The 16926-nt window shown below is 44.6% G+C and overlaps 2 protein-coding genes across 2 annotated transcripts in view; both read left to right on the top strand.

Moving 5' to 3' along the window:
• The window catches only part of LOC126235159 (forkhead box protein J1.2-like), a 243762-nt gene that overhangs the window by 54648 nt on the left and 172188 nt on the right, over positions 1–16926 (top strand). The gene's annotated exons all lie outside the window — the stretch shown is intronic.
• The window catches only part of LOC126235158 (uncharacterized), a 54419-nt gene continuing 42055 nt past the window's right edge, over positions 4563–16926 (top strand). The window contains exon 1 of the mRNA XM_049943891.1: positions 4563–4603. Within this exon, the coding sequence (XP_049799848.1) occupies positions 4563–4603 (41 nt within the window). The remainder of the gene's footprint in view (positions 4604–16926) is intronic.

Below are 16926 nucleotides of genomic sequence, written 5' to 3' on the forward strand. Positions count from 1 at the left end.
CTGCTTATTTATATTGTTTCTACTTTCTGAGAGAAAGCGCTGTAAGTGTGCTAATTGGACTGACTAGGTGCAGGTTGTCCCTATGACAATTTATTGGTTGTGGAAAGCGAGGTAGATTCGGAGCCGCTGCAATTTTTGTCGAATGATTTCTATTAGTCGCCCTCTTAATTGGTTGCGTTCTAAAAAGTAATTACTTTGCTGTGTACTTCTTCACCAAAATTTAAAACGAATCACCAATTCCACTCTTATTATGAACAAAGTATCCAACAGTGGGGTCCAACGGTTTTGAACTCAGTAGTTCTGCCTACAGTTCATATTGTTCACGGGTGAGGCCTCTACCAATCGTGATGTGGTTTCGCTTGCCGCTGTTGCCCTGTCTGGAGTGATCGCGTTATTTTCAATCGTACATGACGTGTTCGTATGTCCTAAGAAAACCACTCACATGAAATTTTAGAAATGAAAGCGTCTAATTGTGCTCAACAAGCTACTTCAGCTTTAGAAAAATGCCGCGAAGATATCCTGAAGGCATTGGCCTCAGATCTATTCGACGCCCTTTGCTTTTACGTGAGGCATTCCTCACTGCATCCAATTTTTTTGTGTTCTATCTTTAGATACATTGATGACAACGTGCAGGAAATAGACAAAATTATGGAAACTCCGCGAGAAATGCATGCTTGAACATAAACGCAGATGCTAGGCTAGCCTGCAGGTTGCGCTGTTGTATATGACCATGAACAGCAGCTGTACAATGTCCTCAATAATTCGCAATGTCAGTCGTGGCCAGAACAGTGTTCACTGTAGTTGTTACTGCATTATGTCAGAGCTAAGTGGATTCGTACATGAGCAAATTATTGGTGCTCTTATGACTGGTGCCTCCGTAACCAAGATAGCCAACGTGCTTGTTCAAGAGACACCTTACTGAAATTTTTACCACACGCAGGGAAAGCGGGGAAAAAAATCTTCCGTTACGTCACAGTTCGGACGGACAGGCGGTTACTGAAGAGGACTGTAACGAAAAATAGAGGAAGACAGTTGCAAAAGTACCTGCCGAACTGAATGTCGCACTCGTGAACCCTATCAGCGCCAAAACAACAGGAAGGGGGCTCCATAAACTGGGAACTGCAAGGCCAGCTCGAATCGCAAAACCATTCATCAGTGACGCGAATGGCCGTAACAGAAACCTTGGTGCTGGGGCCATAAAACTTGGGACTATGGAGCAATAGAAGAAAGTCGTTTGGTCAGATGAGTCTTCGCCACACTGTTTCCAATTTCTAGCCGCATTTACGTCCCAAGAGTGAAACATGGCGGGGTTTCGGTGACGAATTGGGCAGCCACATCCTGGAATTCCATGGAGTCCATGGTTACTACCACGGATTGTGTGACCATTTTTGCTGTTCTCCAACTGTCAAGCTGCGTTACAAGACGATAAGATTACTGTTTACACAGTTCGTATCGTCCAGGACTGCTTTTGAGAGCACGAGGATGAAGTGTCGTATCTCCCATGGCCAACACAATCACCAGACCTTAATAATATTTCAGTCATTGTGGTATTCTTTTGAGAGTAGGGTGCATTATCGCTGTCCACATCCATCATTTGTACTTGAATGTGCCACTTTTTTGCAGGAAAAATGGCGTAAGATTCCCTTGAAAACCATACGGCACTTGCATTTGTCCATTCTGGGAGGACTGCAGACTGTTGTGAACGCCAACAGGTTTCGTACACCGTATTAGCCACGGTAATGTGTTATGTTTTTGGTGTTTCCTTATCTTTGTCCACCCCCTGTATCACCTCTGTGATATAAAAGTTCTAGAGTTCAGAACATGCGGATGAAAAAATTCGTCCCTTTCATAATCATCTACTGAATAGCTGTGTTAGAACAGTGAAATGTGTGGGTGATCATACGTTAATATCTGGCTAATTTTCTCGTGCTTTTCATTAGTTCTTGGAACGTGCAATAAAATTCTCCTGATGTTCTTTGTTTTCTGTGCGTTGGACTGACCCAGTACTCCTTTATTATGTGTCTTTAATGATGAGTAGATTTTCAGTTAGGTACCAATCAGTGTCAGTTGTTCAATAACTATATTGTTGGTCTCTAAAATTTAAAGTGGAGGGGATAGTAGTTAATGAAATTTTTATCTATGACAGCAACAATCACTTTACCCCGCCTATGCATCGAGGTATTAGTTTATAATTCCAAGCTGCTTGAAATTTTTGCCGGAGTTCGTCAGTCGAAGTGGTTGGCGAGTGGTGGTGTGCCAGTTTCAAAAAAAGGTTCAAATATCTCTGAGCACTATGGGACTTAACTTCTGAGGTCATCAGTCCCCTAGGACTTAGAACTACTTAAACCTAACTAACCTAAGGACATCACACATCCATGCCGGAGGCAGGATTCGAACCTGTGACCGTAGTGGTCGCGCGGTTCCAGACTGTAGCGCCTATAACCGCTCGGCCACCTCGGCCGGCCTGTGCCAGTTTCGCCGGCCGGGGTGGCCGAGCGGTTATAGGCGCTACAGTCTGGAACCGCGCGACCACTACGGTCGCAGGTTCGAATCCTGCCTCGGGCATGGATGTGTGTGATGTCCTTAGGTTAGTTAGGTTTAAGTAGTTCTAAGTTCTAGGGGACTGATGACCTCAGAAGTTAAGTCCCATAGTGCTCAGAGCCATTTGAACCATTTTGTGACAGTTTCCCGGCAATCTATGACGAGATGTTTTTATTGGCAGACAGATGTGGAGAACGTGCTAACCAGAGCAACAGTCGAACATATTACGCAGTATCAAGTTCGATTAGAATAGCGCGGACATTATATCTTGCGTCATCTTGTTGGAAGATAACTTGAAGGAGCCTTAGCACGTCAGAAATGTTACAGCTGCTGCCCAGTTACCGGGTAGCGAACCATAGGTGATCTTGTTGTATACCCAATGGAATACCAACCACATCATGCCAGGTGATATGCCCGTGAAACGATGACGAAGCAATCTGGGACTGTTGGTTCTCTTCGGAGTCTCCGCGCATGGGTACGTCCATCGTGATGCTGTACGCATAACCGTCTCGTCTGAAAACACGACGTGGTACCACCACTACTGGGTCCAGCGGTGTTGTTAAGTGCACCACTGTCGACGCGCCTCTCTCTGGTGTCTTCCAGACTGACAAAGTGAAACTGAGAGCACGCAATCATGGTGGCACTTTTTCTACAATTAGTTTTGAGTCACTGATCGCGTATGGACTTTACTACGGTTACCGGCTTCGGCGTTAGCTATCTTCAGATCAATTCTTCCCGCTGCTCGATACAAAATTTATCCTGTCGTGCGTTTTTCCATACAACAACTTCACATCACAAATTGTAAGTGCTCAATGTTGTCATAGCAATAGAAGCTGCACCTTTGGTCCCCTTGCTGGCTGTCTTTAGTGCTCCAAACGTCGTCACACTGTTCGTACACATCTTGTGTTGCAAAAAACTAATTCACGGTATTTGACATGGCTGTATCATCCTTCACAGCCGAGGTAATAATTTGCCTGGCCTCTCGGGCGCTAGTTGCTTGGGGCCGCTGAGATGCTGCAAGGCGTTGCGATTGGCTTCCTGAATCCATCGATTTCATATTTGCGTAGAGTCGTGGGATTCCAACTAACACGAGCAGCATTATCTCGAACTGATAATTCGCAGTCTCGATAGACCATGATCCCGCCACTCGATCTTTTCACAAATGACCAATACTCAAATGCGGTTTTTAAATGAGAATTGCGCTGCATAACCATTCATTATATACGAAAAGTAGATGACGCTATTTCTATCTACAACGTACGGTCGCGCTGAAACACTGCTAATCTGCAAATCGGAGAATGTACACTCTAAGAAGAAGAAAAAAAACCGAACTGCGACGGAATTGCCCGAATGGGGTGGAAATCGGTAGATGTGTTGTACATGTACAGACAAAGAAATGATTGCAATTTCAGAGACATTGGGTGATTCATTCAAGTGAAACAGTTTTACAGATTGTGCAAATCAATAATGCGTTTGTCCATCTCTGGTCCCTATGCAAGCAGTCATTTCAACTTTGCATTGATTTACAGAGTTGTTGGATGTCCTCCGGAGGGATATCGTGCCAAATTCTGTCCAATTGGCGCGTTAAATCGTCAAAATCCCGGGCGGGTTGCACAGAATCCTGGTCATACTGCTCAAAACGCTGTCAGTTTGGGAGAGATCCGGCGATCTTGCTGCCCAAGGGTGTGTTTGGTGAGCACGAAGACAACACGTGCGACCGGGCATTATTTTGCTGGAATTTAAGCCCAGGATAACTTGCCATGAGAAGCAACAAACATGGGCACAGAATATCTTCGACGTACCGCTGTGCTGTAAGGGTGCCGTGGATGACAACCAAAGAGGTCCTGCTATGACATGAAATGGCACTTCAGACTATCGCTGCTGCTTTTCAGGCTGTACGGCGGGCGATAGTCAGGTTGGTATCCTACCACTGTTGGGGTGTCTCCAGACATGTCTTCGCTGGTTATGAGGGCTCAATTCGAAGACAGTTCTACTCCAGTCAACAAGATTCCAGGCCGAATATGACCGACTCCACTGTAAATGAGTTTGTTGGAGTGCAGAGGTCAGTGGTAGACGGCGCAAGGGGTGCTGTGAGCTCATCCCCCTTTCTGTGAGCTGCCTATGTCCGTGTGGGCACTGAAGCCGGCGGATCGACGATAATGATGGATTCGGGGCTCAGTGCCTCTCTGATGATTGCTCTGCCTTCATGTTCTGTCGTCTCTCTAGGTCGACTGTTTCTTCCTAAGCGCTATGTTCGTCCAAGGATCATCCATTCTACCAACATCGTCGAATAGTGGCATCGGTCCTATTCAGATGTCGAGCGATTCGCCGATTACTCCAACCGGCTTCTTTGAGTCCAACTACACAAACTGTCTCCAATGCCGCCATCTGCGTGTATTGTTCACGCACCTATCTTCGAGGCACAGTTATTGTCCAGCTGAGTACACAGAATGAAATTTACCCAAGACTTTATGCCCTGGTATTGAAATGTCCCCTGTTCACTAGGAGGGGGGGGGGGGGGGTTGTAGGGGACATCAAAACAAATATTTTTCCCTAATGTCATTTTTTCCTATGAGGATTATTTAAACCGGTGGAGGCCGTATTACGCTCTTCAGTGGTTGAAGGCCGTATTACGATCTTCAGTTGTTAGAGGGCGTATTACGCTCTTCAGTTGTAAGCAACTGCTGTCCACCAGTGTAGTAGTGCATTGTCTCTGTTTACTAATGGAGCGATACACCTGGAGTGACTACAGTGATATGGTTGGTGCGTACTACGTAGCGCACCACAACGGACGAGCTGCACAGCCGGTTTATCAACAACAATATCCTAATCACCGTATCCCGAATCATACGACCTTTTCTGCTGTGTACCAACGTCTGCGTGAGACCGGGTCATTTAGCCGATTACCTGGACAGGGACACCGTCGCACAGTAAGAACGCTGCAATTTGAGGAAGCTGTCTTGCAGCATGTGGAGAGGGATCCTCAGATCAGCACTCGTGCAAGTGCACGTAACATGGGGACGAATCAGACAAATGTAAGAACAGTCCTGCGAGAGCAATTGTTATGTCAATTTCACTTACAGCGTGTCCACAATCTGGAACCAGTTGATTATCCACCCAGAGCACAGTTTCGCAGTGTGAAATGCATCCTACATTTCCATCCTCTGTGTTGTTTACCGATGAAACAACGTTCGGGCGTGATGGAGTCTTCAACATGCACAGTTCGCATATTTGGAGTGAGGATAACCCACATGCCACAGTTACTAGCGCTCATCAAGTGCAGTTCTTCGTTAATGTGTGGGTCGGTGTTGTTGGGGCCTGTTTAATTGGGCTGTATCTGCTATCTATGCCATTAAATGGCAGGCACTATTACAATTTTCTCGCCAGAGCATTGCCAGAATTGCTGGAAGATGTCCCGCTCGCTACAAGCCAACGTATGTGGTTCCAACATGTCTGGGCGCCGGCACATTTCAGTCGTCGTGTGCGTCGATTCTTGCACCGACGGTTCCCAGAAACGTGGATTGGCAGAGGCGGTCCCGTACCATGGCCTGCTCGATCCCCAGATATGTCCCCTCTGGACTTTTTTGTGTGGGGAGAGATGCGCAACCTTGTTTACTCAACTCCTGTTGCATCAGAAGAGGATTTGGTTGCCCGGATAGTAGCAGCAGCAGGAATAATTCAGGATACTCCTGGGGTTTTTGCCCGTGTCAGACAGAACATGATCCGACGGTGTAACGTTTTATCTTTCTTCTTCACATCATGTCTTTCTATTAAACCCATAATTGGATTTTATTTTTTTGCTGCACCATTTTGATTTAAAATGTCTTCTTCAGCATCAGACTGTAAGTTCAGAGGTGCTCCCAGGTTTGGGCTCTCTCCTTTGTCACATTTCCTTTGTTTCTTGGATTCTACTATTTTATTATGCTCATAGTTGCACAAATTAAGCATTTCCTTGTCTCTAGAATCTTCTGTTATTGTTTGGTGAATGCCCATTTCCAGGTCAGGACATTCAGAGTTTGAGGTATTTATTTTGTTAAAATCAGTGGCAGCTACAGTGCTTCCTGTATTTTGAACTGCATCATTTCTCGTCTGGCATTCATAACCATTATTTGTTTCACTTATGATATCAGTGGTATTTTCTATTCTGCCGTGACAGGACTACTGCATAATATATGATTTAACATTGTCTTTTTCAATAGGTCTTCTGAGGCACACATTACCTTCGAGTGCAATTTTGTTTTCATTTTCAATATTTGACCTCTTCTTGAACGTATCACTAATCACATTTGTTCCTCTCACTTCAAAAGAATGACTGTCTGGACAGTAAGTGTTGCACCTGTAAGATAAATTACATAAAAAATATTACAATAAAATTGTAATTTTCTTCACCACAAGATTCATACGAATATGTGGCATCATACCTTGGAGGCAGAAACAAATCTGGAGTTGTAATGTAACTGACAATATGAACTCTTGGAAGTTAGTCAGACACCTTAGTTTTTTTTAACTTTTAAGTGCTTGAAGTTTCAACGAACATTTTCAAATAAAACAAATAATGCATAAGCATTCTTAAGTCCTCACATAGTTGAACACGCTAAAGTAAAAATTGATGAAACGCGGAAACTAGTGCATATTGTACATACAAAAATAAAGAAAACAGGGAGGGATAAACAGGTGTGGTTATAGGATACCTCAGATGTTGTTAGTTCGTTTGAGAGATTTCATGCAAATTTCAGATAACATGTCACGTAGTGTAAAAATAGAAATGTATGTCAGGAAGTTAGAATACTCCAACTTTAATAATAAAAAGCTCGAATTATTGATACCTTCCAGACACGACCAACTCATACTGGCAAGCCTTGCTGCAAAAACGTCAACTACAATTTTAAAATTTCAATCATTAAAATTACAGTAATGACAGTCTTCAGAGGCAGTACAGTTCAAACAAATATCATCATCAGGTGTATAACAACAGAGCATATTTAGTATCATGAGGCATTTTTGAAAATCTACTGTAATTGAAATTGGGTTGTGTTAATGTGTTATCTCTTGGTCATAAAAAAATGGAAAAGTGTTTGTTGGTTTAATTAATTTGCCGCCAGAGAAATCTTCCTCTACCGGTTTAAATACTCCTCGTAGGAAAAAGTGACATTAGGAAAAAATATTTGTTTTGATGTCCCCTACAACCTCCCAGAGTTTGTCGGTTTAAATACTTTTCACCTGTATACTGTCCGTGTGCGTCCTTGTCTTTCTGCAAACAAGCTCGTTCCCTAAATCACGGCTGTATGATCATACACGACTGAGGGAATAGGTCCTCTCGGGCACTAGTTGTGTGGCGCCGCTTTCCCGTGGAGCGTGCCCGTATTCACTTCAAGCTGTGAGATCCCAGGGGACGCAGTGGATAGGAATGAGACGGGCTGGTGGGCCTGTGCGCGGCCGGTTCAATCAGCGCGGCCATCGATTGGCCCTCGCGGCGGCTGCATATTTAATAGCGCGGTTTCCATTACACAGCGGCGGCGGCGGCCGGGTGGGCTTCGATCTGCAGCGCCGGCGCTCGTCCCCGTTTCAGCCTCATCAAACATTCAACCGGCCCTCGTCCCGCGCCCCGCGGCGGGACACTCCCTGAGCGCTGCCGGTCTAGATCCAGGGAGACCGCCGCCGGGACCGCGCCGCGATCCGACAGCGTACCCGGGATATGAGCTAGAGGAGAAAGGACGAGGCTGGGTAACTCGTGCTAGTTTCACAGTGACTGACGAAATACCTTTGAAATTTCACGATAAATGGTTCTGTGTAACTTGCTAATAAAACTATACAACACATTTTAACCTATTGTCTGCTCTCTGGATAAATTACGGTTTTGTACAAGTCGTGGTTCTGGGAACAAGGATTTGAAAATAAAAATTTCCTATTACATATCCTTTTTTGAAAAGTAGCGGTTTTATTTTTTACGAAAAACACATAATTTTGAAACGTTGGAAACACAAATATTTCACCCATAATAAGTCTAAAATGACACTTTCGATCGTTTCTTTTTCTATTCATGTTTTGCATTGTCTCTAAGGACCACAAATACGCTGACAACATGCTGCAGTTCCACCGCGCCACAAACCGCTTTTCCATTGCTACAACGTCCTGACAAAAACTTTCTCCGTCTTCATCATTTGTACGCCCCAAGGAGGGAAAAAGTGAAGATGGCAATGAAGGAAATGTAAGTTTCGTGCCATATGGCACTTTATACGAGTTGGAAATGTCTGATGCTGATCACATTACTCACAAACTCTTTTACAGTTCCCAGAATGAGATTTTCACTCTGCAGCGGAGTGTGCGCTGATATGAAACTCCATGGCAGATTAAAACTGTGTGCCGGACCGAGATACGAACTCGAGACCTTTGCCTTTCACGGGCAGGTGCTCTACCAATTGACCTACCCAAAATCTCATTCTGGAAACATCCCCCAGGCTATGGCTAAGCCATGTCTCCGCAATATCCTTTCTTTCAGGAGTGCTAGTTCTGCAAGGTTCGCAGGAGAGCTTCTGTAAAGTTTGGAAGGTAGGAGACGAGGTACTGGCAGAAGTAAAGCTGTGAGGACGCGGCATGATTCGTGCTTGGGTAGCTCAGTTGGTAGAGTACTTGCCCGCGAAAGGCAAAGGTCCGAGTTCGAGTCTCGGTCCGGCACACAGTTTTAATCTGCCAGGAAGTTTCTTTTATAGTTTTTTAAAAATTTTAAAAATGCAATTAAATTAATTTTTTTAAAAATGGCTCTGAGCACTATGGGACTCAACTGCTGAGGTCATTAGTCCCCTAGAACTTAGAACTAGTTAAACCTAACTAACCTAAGGACATCACACACATCCATGCCCGAGGCAGGATTCGAACCTGCGACCGTAGCGGTCTCGCGGCTCCAGACTGCAGCGCCAGAACCGCGCGGCCACTTCGGCCGGCAATTTTTTTAAGACTCCATTTCTCTCGTGGTCTTCCCGGCTAAGAAGTACACAAATATTTTATCGAAAATTGTAATTTGATAGTACCTAAAATACCTAATTTCATTTTAGAACCTAACTGAACCTCATTTTTAAAAATCCAGTCAAATAAAATTTGTATGCAAAATTGTTAAGGCTTTCGCGGCCACTTGTTGACAAACTGCCTATTGGCTTCTGTCTCGGGTTCTTCGGCCGACGTGCATCTAATGATTTGACTGACGTTTCGCCAGCACAAGTGGCTGGCATTGTCAAAGCTTCACCTTCCATTGCCGGTGGTGAACTGGAGCCGAGCTCGCGGCCGCAGACTATATGTACCTGGTGCGCCAACGTCCGAGGGCTTCTCCGCAGTCATTTTTACGGTGCGGTTCTCCTCTTGCTACCTGCGACGGTCGTTCGCTGCAGTACGGGAAGCCAGGATCCGTTTACCTTAAGGCTTTCGTCTTTCTTGTTGAAGCTGTTCGGTGTTTCTGTATTTCTACAGCTTCTCTGAACAAGCGCGTGTGATAGTGCTTCTTTACAGCCAGAACTTCCGTGTCGGCGAATTTTACTACGTGGTCGGTCTTACTCAGTGCGTGCTCTGCCACGGCCGATTTCTCCACCTGCCCCGACCTGCAATGTCGCTTATGCTCTTTGATCCTGGTGTTGATTGATCGTCCAGTCATTCCGACATAAACTTTTCCGCATGTGCATGGTATACGGTATATTCCCGACATTGCAAGTGGGTCCCTTTTCTCCTTTGCCGGTCTAAGACACACTTTGATCTTCCTTGTCGGTTTGAAAATCATCTTTACGCCATGTTTGCGCAATATACGGCCGATTCTGTCCGTCACTCTGGGAATGTATGGCAGATAGGCCGTAACCGACATTTCTTTTTCTGATTCCCTACATCGCCGAGTGTTTGGTTGAGCAGCAGACAGTTACGGACTTCTTGACAAAGCAGCACAGGGTGTTTTACCGAACAAGTATTTTCAACCTGGTGCGTCGCTGGGATGGTTGCCTCAGTGGCGTACCAATTTTGGACTGTACGGCCTTCGAACGAAAACTTTTTGATAGCCCCATATGTACAACGATGAAATGTTTCTAAAAAGTGCAGGTAGACGAAGCAGCTTCAGACATATACAATATGTTAACTGTAAGTTGACCGATTTGCTTGGGGCGTTGCAGAGAACGGAGGAAGCAAGCGCAGAGCGCACATAAACAGTCACGGGTCAGGCGTCGCTGGGAGGGAGGGGGGGGGGAGTAGGAGGAGAAGGATGAGGAGGAGGACAAAAACAACAAGCGCCGCCTGACTCCAACAGGCTCCCGTGCTCCACGCTTCCGCGAAAGAACAAGTCGCGCACGGAGGTAAAAATCGCTAATCGTCTTACGTGTTGACTTGTTTCATAAAGATTGTAACTGCAACAATTACGTACACTTGTCACAATAATATGAAACTGCACGAAACAGAGAGAAATTCAGTGCTGTAGCACATCATCTCACAAAGTACTATTAGCTACGTAACGTTGGCTGCATCCGGAAACTGATGACCATCGGCCGGAGCCTCCGACTGTTACCGACTTCTAGCGATTCAGAACTAGGGAGCTGAGCAGGCACGTTACAGTTAACGTACTGTACGCAAACTGCGACGTAACGTTCTCCACGTCTATCTATACATTTGCAACACAAATTTTATGCCTGTACAAACACCATCTAGTCTACATTTTATGATTAAAAGTCCGGCGACTTTATTTCGATTTATTAGGTTTGTTCGATAAGTATTTCAGGGCGACATTTGCAGATGCGCACTTAATCGTGAAGAGATTGTAATGCAGTCGGTATACATGTGCTGTGGCAAATGCTTCGCCTTGTGACGAGCGATCAGCGGAAAACACGTGGTGAAATTGCTTAGCCTTCGTGGAACCTACTGCTCTCACTACTCAAGTCATGCTTCCAGATGCTGCAACGATTGTGGACGTTAGCTGAGATCTCAGTCCATTTCCCTCCACTGCATTACAGAAACAGTCGTTCATTGTCGCCCGTCGTGCCGATGCTCGTCCACGGCTGAAATTTATTAAAGTCGTTTATTTTTCCTTTTAAAGTCTTGATATAGTATGTAGCCTATGAACAACAAGAAGACGAGCAGTTGTCATCTGACATCCTAAGACTACTTTTGACTTTATCACAATCTGGAAATGGTAGCCCATTGCGACTTGTTCACTATGATTTCCTGAGACCATTCGAAGTTAGCTATTGTTGCTGTTCGCATTAGAACAGACGAGGTAATCAGTATGCAGTGCTGCTGATTTGAATGTTGTAATTCTGTCTAGTATTACAATAGTATCAACGTGTTCAACTCCCGTGATAATTTCTGTGTGTTTTTCCATCTAATAGTCGATTTTGTGATTTTTTCCAAATTTGTGAAAGCGAATGTGTAATAGCTATTTGTGAAATTTTTGACTTTGTGTAAGTGTTGTTGCCACGGCTTCAGTCCACCACTCCAGACTTGCGTATGATAGCTACGCATTTACAAAGGAAATGTTTTTCAGTATAAACTCTTACTTTCCGAAACTTTTAATTTTGTCCGAAGACGATTGCCCAAGCCTCTGTAGCCATGCTGGTACAACACTCGGGGCAATATCAGGAGATGGAGGAATCCGTTGATAATAAATTATCAGTCCTAGCAGACTCCTACACGTATGAGCAGTACTTACATGCAGTAATTAAATATTAATGGAAGTCTAATTTAATATTTAATTCGCTTATAGCAGTCATATTAATGAAAGTTTCGTATTCATAATGTTTTTATTAAGAAATGGGGACTATTGCACTTACAGAGATCAGGATGATTGACAGTAGCAAGACGGAGTTGATGTGTGTATTATGCGACAGTTACTTTGTATTTTAAAAATCTTTTGTCCAACAAGACAAAAAAGAAAGGAACATATTTTCCAATCTCTAAATTCCAATATTTGTGTGAAAAAGGAAACCTCCATTGTCGTTACGGGCTACTTCATATTAGAGGAGTAAGTTACAGGTAGCATGTTGTGAATTAGGAAATATTTAATTACAATTGTTGTAATGAGTGGCAGTGGAAGACTCAGTCGATAAGTTATAAAAATGTTGATCGAGGCTTGGAATTCTCTAGAACCACATTTTAAGAACGTGAGGCAGAAGATAAACAGAAAAGTCGTGATAGTCGTGTAGTGTCGTCATGGATTTTATTCGCGTTCATATGAACCATGGCGGCTTTTCATACTCACCGACCCAGTGGATTTTGTTGAAACACATGTACAATCTATATCCATATTTGCACTCTGCCAACCATCGTACTGATTGTGGCAGGGAATATACACAAAATATACCAGAATCGAAAAGACTTCGGTATATCATAGTCCTGGGGACAAGGGGAATTAAAGCCATAGACTAAGGCTTGTTGGAGATAATGAAAGAAAGCAATTTCAGTTTTATTGGGAAGCACACAAGAAAGAGATCTTTCTGCAGGAAAAATTTGCGACCAACATATCATTTGTCGACATTAAATGTATTCATAGTTGTGAATACGAAAAACTATCAGCTGTATAAGGAAATGACGACAGCGAAACTTTGTGCTGGACCGGCATTCGGACCCAGATTTCCCGCCTTACGCGAGCGGTCGTCTTTAACTGCTATGGCTATACGTGCACAATTCACGGCCAGGCCCAAACTTCCATATGTCGCAGTTCCTGCTTCACAAATTCTACTCGGACACACGTTATGTAATTCCCATTCAGGGTATGTTATTTTAACTAAAACTCGCTGCCCGTTATCGGCGGAAAAATACGATACTGCAGGATCTGTGTTGTTAAGGAGAACGATGCAACGAGAACTGAAATGATTCATTATCTATCACATTCTTTATTTTCTTTGTCTTTCGCATGCTCCCAATTTAGCGACAAGTGAGTTGTTATTCCCTAAATTAAAATCTGGCTTGGTTAGAGAGAACAATCATCACACCTCCTCTGTAGAAGAGTACTTCAGGAAGTCTGACCGGTTTGCAATTATACGATGGAATAATAATAATAAAAAATTTAAAAATGCACCGCGTCAAGTGTGTATTCATCGAAGCGGACTGCAATGAAAATCCAGATGTTAAAAAAACACTATTCATTTCTTTTTTTAACAGGATTTATCAGTCTGCTCAGTTAAAGATTTTCGAGGACCCTCTACGTGTTCCTTGCTCAGAAACTTCGTGGTGCTGTGTGGGTCCGCTAAATAAGACGACGTGCGGCAGGGAAACTACTCTTAAGCGACGATGCGTTCTCGCTGCAGCGTACGCAGCACGAGGCTCGTAAACGTAGTAGGACGGCGTGCCAGAGCGATAAGGCCAGCCTGAAACGAGCGCCACAACACAGCACACACTCTGCGGAGTATCCGGCGAGCCTGCGCAGCGACACACCGCTGTGCGATACTGTGTACATACATCACTGAAAAGCTAAACCCCCACTGCATTATGTGGCTTCGATCCAAAGCAAACAAAAAACTGCAGTTGTTGCGATTGCTTGTAGTTATCTGATTCAGTGCCACGCGTTTGTTTCGCGTGCCCTGTATGGTGAGGCAGCAAGTGGATATCCTGCAGCCGTTGATGCGAGATGAAGAGCGCGGGGAACTCCCCGCCGATTTGTCTGGCGGGAATGTCCACAGGAATCCATTCCTCGTGGTGTAGGTCACGCGCCTCCCACATTTGTGTTAGCTCTCACTGCATTCTTATAGTTTTAGGAAGGAGAGGTAAGTTTACTGCAACATGCTGGATCCAACACGAAAATGGTGTCTGCACTTTGGGTCCCTAACAAAAGTGTGTTGAGCCTTAATGAAATACCTTAGAAACTGTCACCACCTGGAAGAAGTAAACCAGCCACAAGATTCCTGCAAAAGTCAATAGTCTCGGTTCGACTATCGGCACAGCATAAAGCTACATATAGGATTCTTGACCCCGTGGTTTAAAAGTTTTGTTTCCTATAATTAAACAGATCACTTCGTTTTTCCCACATGATGTGTCAGTTACGAGCAGATGTACATGGATGTATAGCTGTTGATATTACCAGGCGTGTTTTTTAAGTAAGTTCAAAAATGGTTCAAATGGCTCTGAGCACTATGGGACTTAACATCTGAGGTCATCAGTCCCCTAGAACTTAGAACTACTTAAACCTAACTAACCTAAGGACATCACACACATCCATGCCCGCGGCAGGATTCGAAACTGCGACCGTAGCGGCCGCGCGGTTCCAGACTGAAGCGCCTAGAACCGCTCGGCCACACCGCCCGGCTGTGACGTGTTTCTCGACCAAGTTGACACTGGGGACGAAACACGGGTGTCGCGTGCCACACCATAAACAAAACAATAATCTGTGCATTAGAGGCATAGTGGTTCACCCGTGAGAACCAAATTCAGGTAAATAGTCACTGTCGGGAAAAAAAAAACATGTGCACTGTCTTCTGGGATGGACTTAGTGTCCTCATGTGCGAGTTTTTACCGCGAGTAAAGTCCGCGAAGACCATAAAGGTTGAGAAATAACTGACTCGTATTTAGTACATAAGTTGTGTAAATAGGAGCTAGACGTTAATGGCTGGATGCTGTTAGCTGAGTCATGAACTTCCAGGCCCAAAGCTTTAAAAAAGATTCAAACCGAGGATGTTTGTGACTCCCTCCATTTTAATCCATTTTAACCAATAAGATGCAAGCCGTGAAGACGGCTGACTGCAACTGAATTCAGGCCGTAAATTGTGCTTTCACTTCAATAGTATCACTGCTGTAACAGCGGAGTTGTCTGGGGAATTCCTGAAGCAGAGAGGAGCCTGGACGCCGATAAGTTTTCTGAAAGGCGATAGACATGGAAAAACCTGTACCAATCAGAAAAAAAACAGGGCGGCAATAGACTTCCACTGTGTGAGTTAAAAAAAGGCTGTCAGAGACGGGGAGCACGGTCTGGACGTGTAAGATATCTGAGGCTTAGGCCTCGGACACCTCATCAATTCCTGAATTCAAGGGTTCCATACAGGCAAAATCCACATTCATCGTGAGGGACGATTGCCGCAGGAGGAGAATTTGTTGCGGTGGTAACAGCACTGTTGTGAGCGTCGCGCATCTGCAGGAGGTTTGCCCGCAGCAGGCGACTCAGTTCAGTGCAAAGACTGTGATTGGGCTCGGACCTGAGAGTTGGGCGGGCAGCAAATACTTGCGAATGGTCCTGCAGGTTTTCAGACGACCTAAGAGGTTTTTCAAAAGCTCAAATGATAAGGAGCCATGTCTCCAGTGTGGGATACTTGAGTGTGAGGAGGGCATTGCGAAATCCTTCATCTGGCAAGCGGACGAGGATAATGTCCCAGACTAGGTAAGTTGCATAAATTTGTTTGCATGGGGGGTTGTCAAACTGAATTGGCAGCCTCAGGACTATCCACTGCCAATAAGAGAGTCCATTGAGCTTATGACAGCAAAAAACTTGTGATGCACTTGGGAATCAAGATATTTGAGGATACAAGATTCCAAACGTTTATGCAGGTGGGCATGAATCTCCACTTATGTGTTGAGCTGCTGTAGCACAGGGTAAATTTCTGGGTCTGCATATGCCGAAATGAATATGTGCTGCCTAAGCATCACCTGTGATACTATGGGTCGGAAAATGTTGCTCTACCCTGCCCATGTATTTCGCCCAAGGCTAGATCTTTTTGTCGAACACTTAAGACTGACGGAGGCACCATCCAGAATCCTTTCACCACTGTGTCGATCAGGACGAGATGATGGTAGCCGTCTTCTCGACTATCGCGTGCATGGCCTGTTGCATGTTCTGGACCAGCAGCAGTATCTGCAGAGTACATCCAATATGTTAGACATTTTGGAATGGAAAATCACTATCAAATTCTTCGCGATGTGTGAGTCACACAAACACTATCCACTTAGGGTACAGAACATGCATGAAACACTCAATTCATAGAAAAATAACTCGTCGCCACTTGTTATATCCTGCGCGAGTTGAGGGGTAATGAGAATTCTGCCAGGTAAGAAAAGAACAGATTTATTCAAAAGTACATTTGCTAAGGCTCCCCCTTGGAGATAGTCAAGTACAAGAACTTTTTGCAGTAGTTCAATGTAAACACTGAAGCTACGTAAGTTTGCAAGTGAGCGGACGGCCTCAATAAGGGCCAATGTCAATAGTCAGTTACAAGAACTGTTTGCAGTAGTTCATGGTAAACATTAAAGTCACATAAGTTTGTAAATGAGCAGGTTGCCTCGTCGAGGGACAAAGTCTAAAATCTTAGATTCTCTTCGAAAGTAGAACAGTACAGTGAAATTTAAGGCCAAAGTTCCTTACGATCTCCAGTGTAGGGGCCACATTCTGGTGATGCCTGACGTAGTCACTGGCAGCTCCCATGGTCAGCGGCGACTGGCAAA

The sequence above is a fragment of the Schistocerca nitens genome, chromosome 2 (assembly GCF_023898315.1).
Source record: "Schistocerca nitens isolate TAMUIC-IGC-003100 chromosome 2, iqSchNite1.1, whole genome shotgun sequence".
In the NCBI taxonomy this organism is placed as follows: Eukaryota; Metazoa; Arthropoda; class Insecta; order Orthoptera; family Acrididae; genus Schistocerca; species Schistocerca nitens.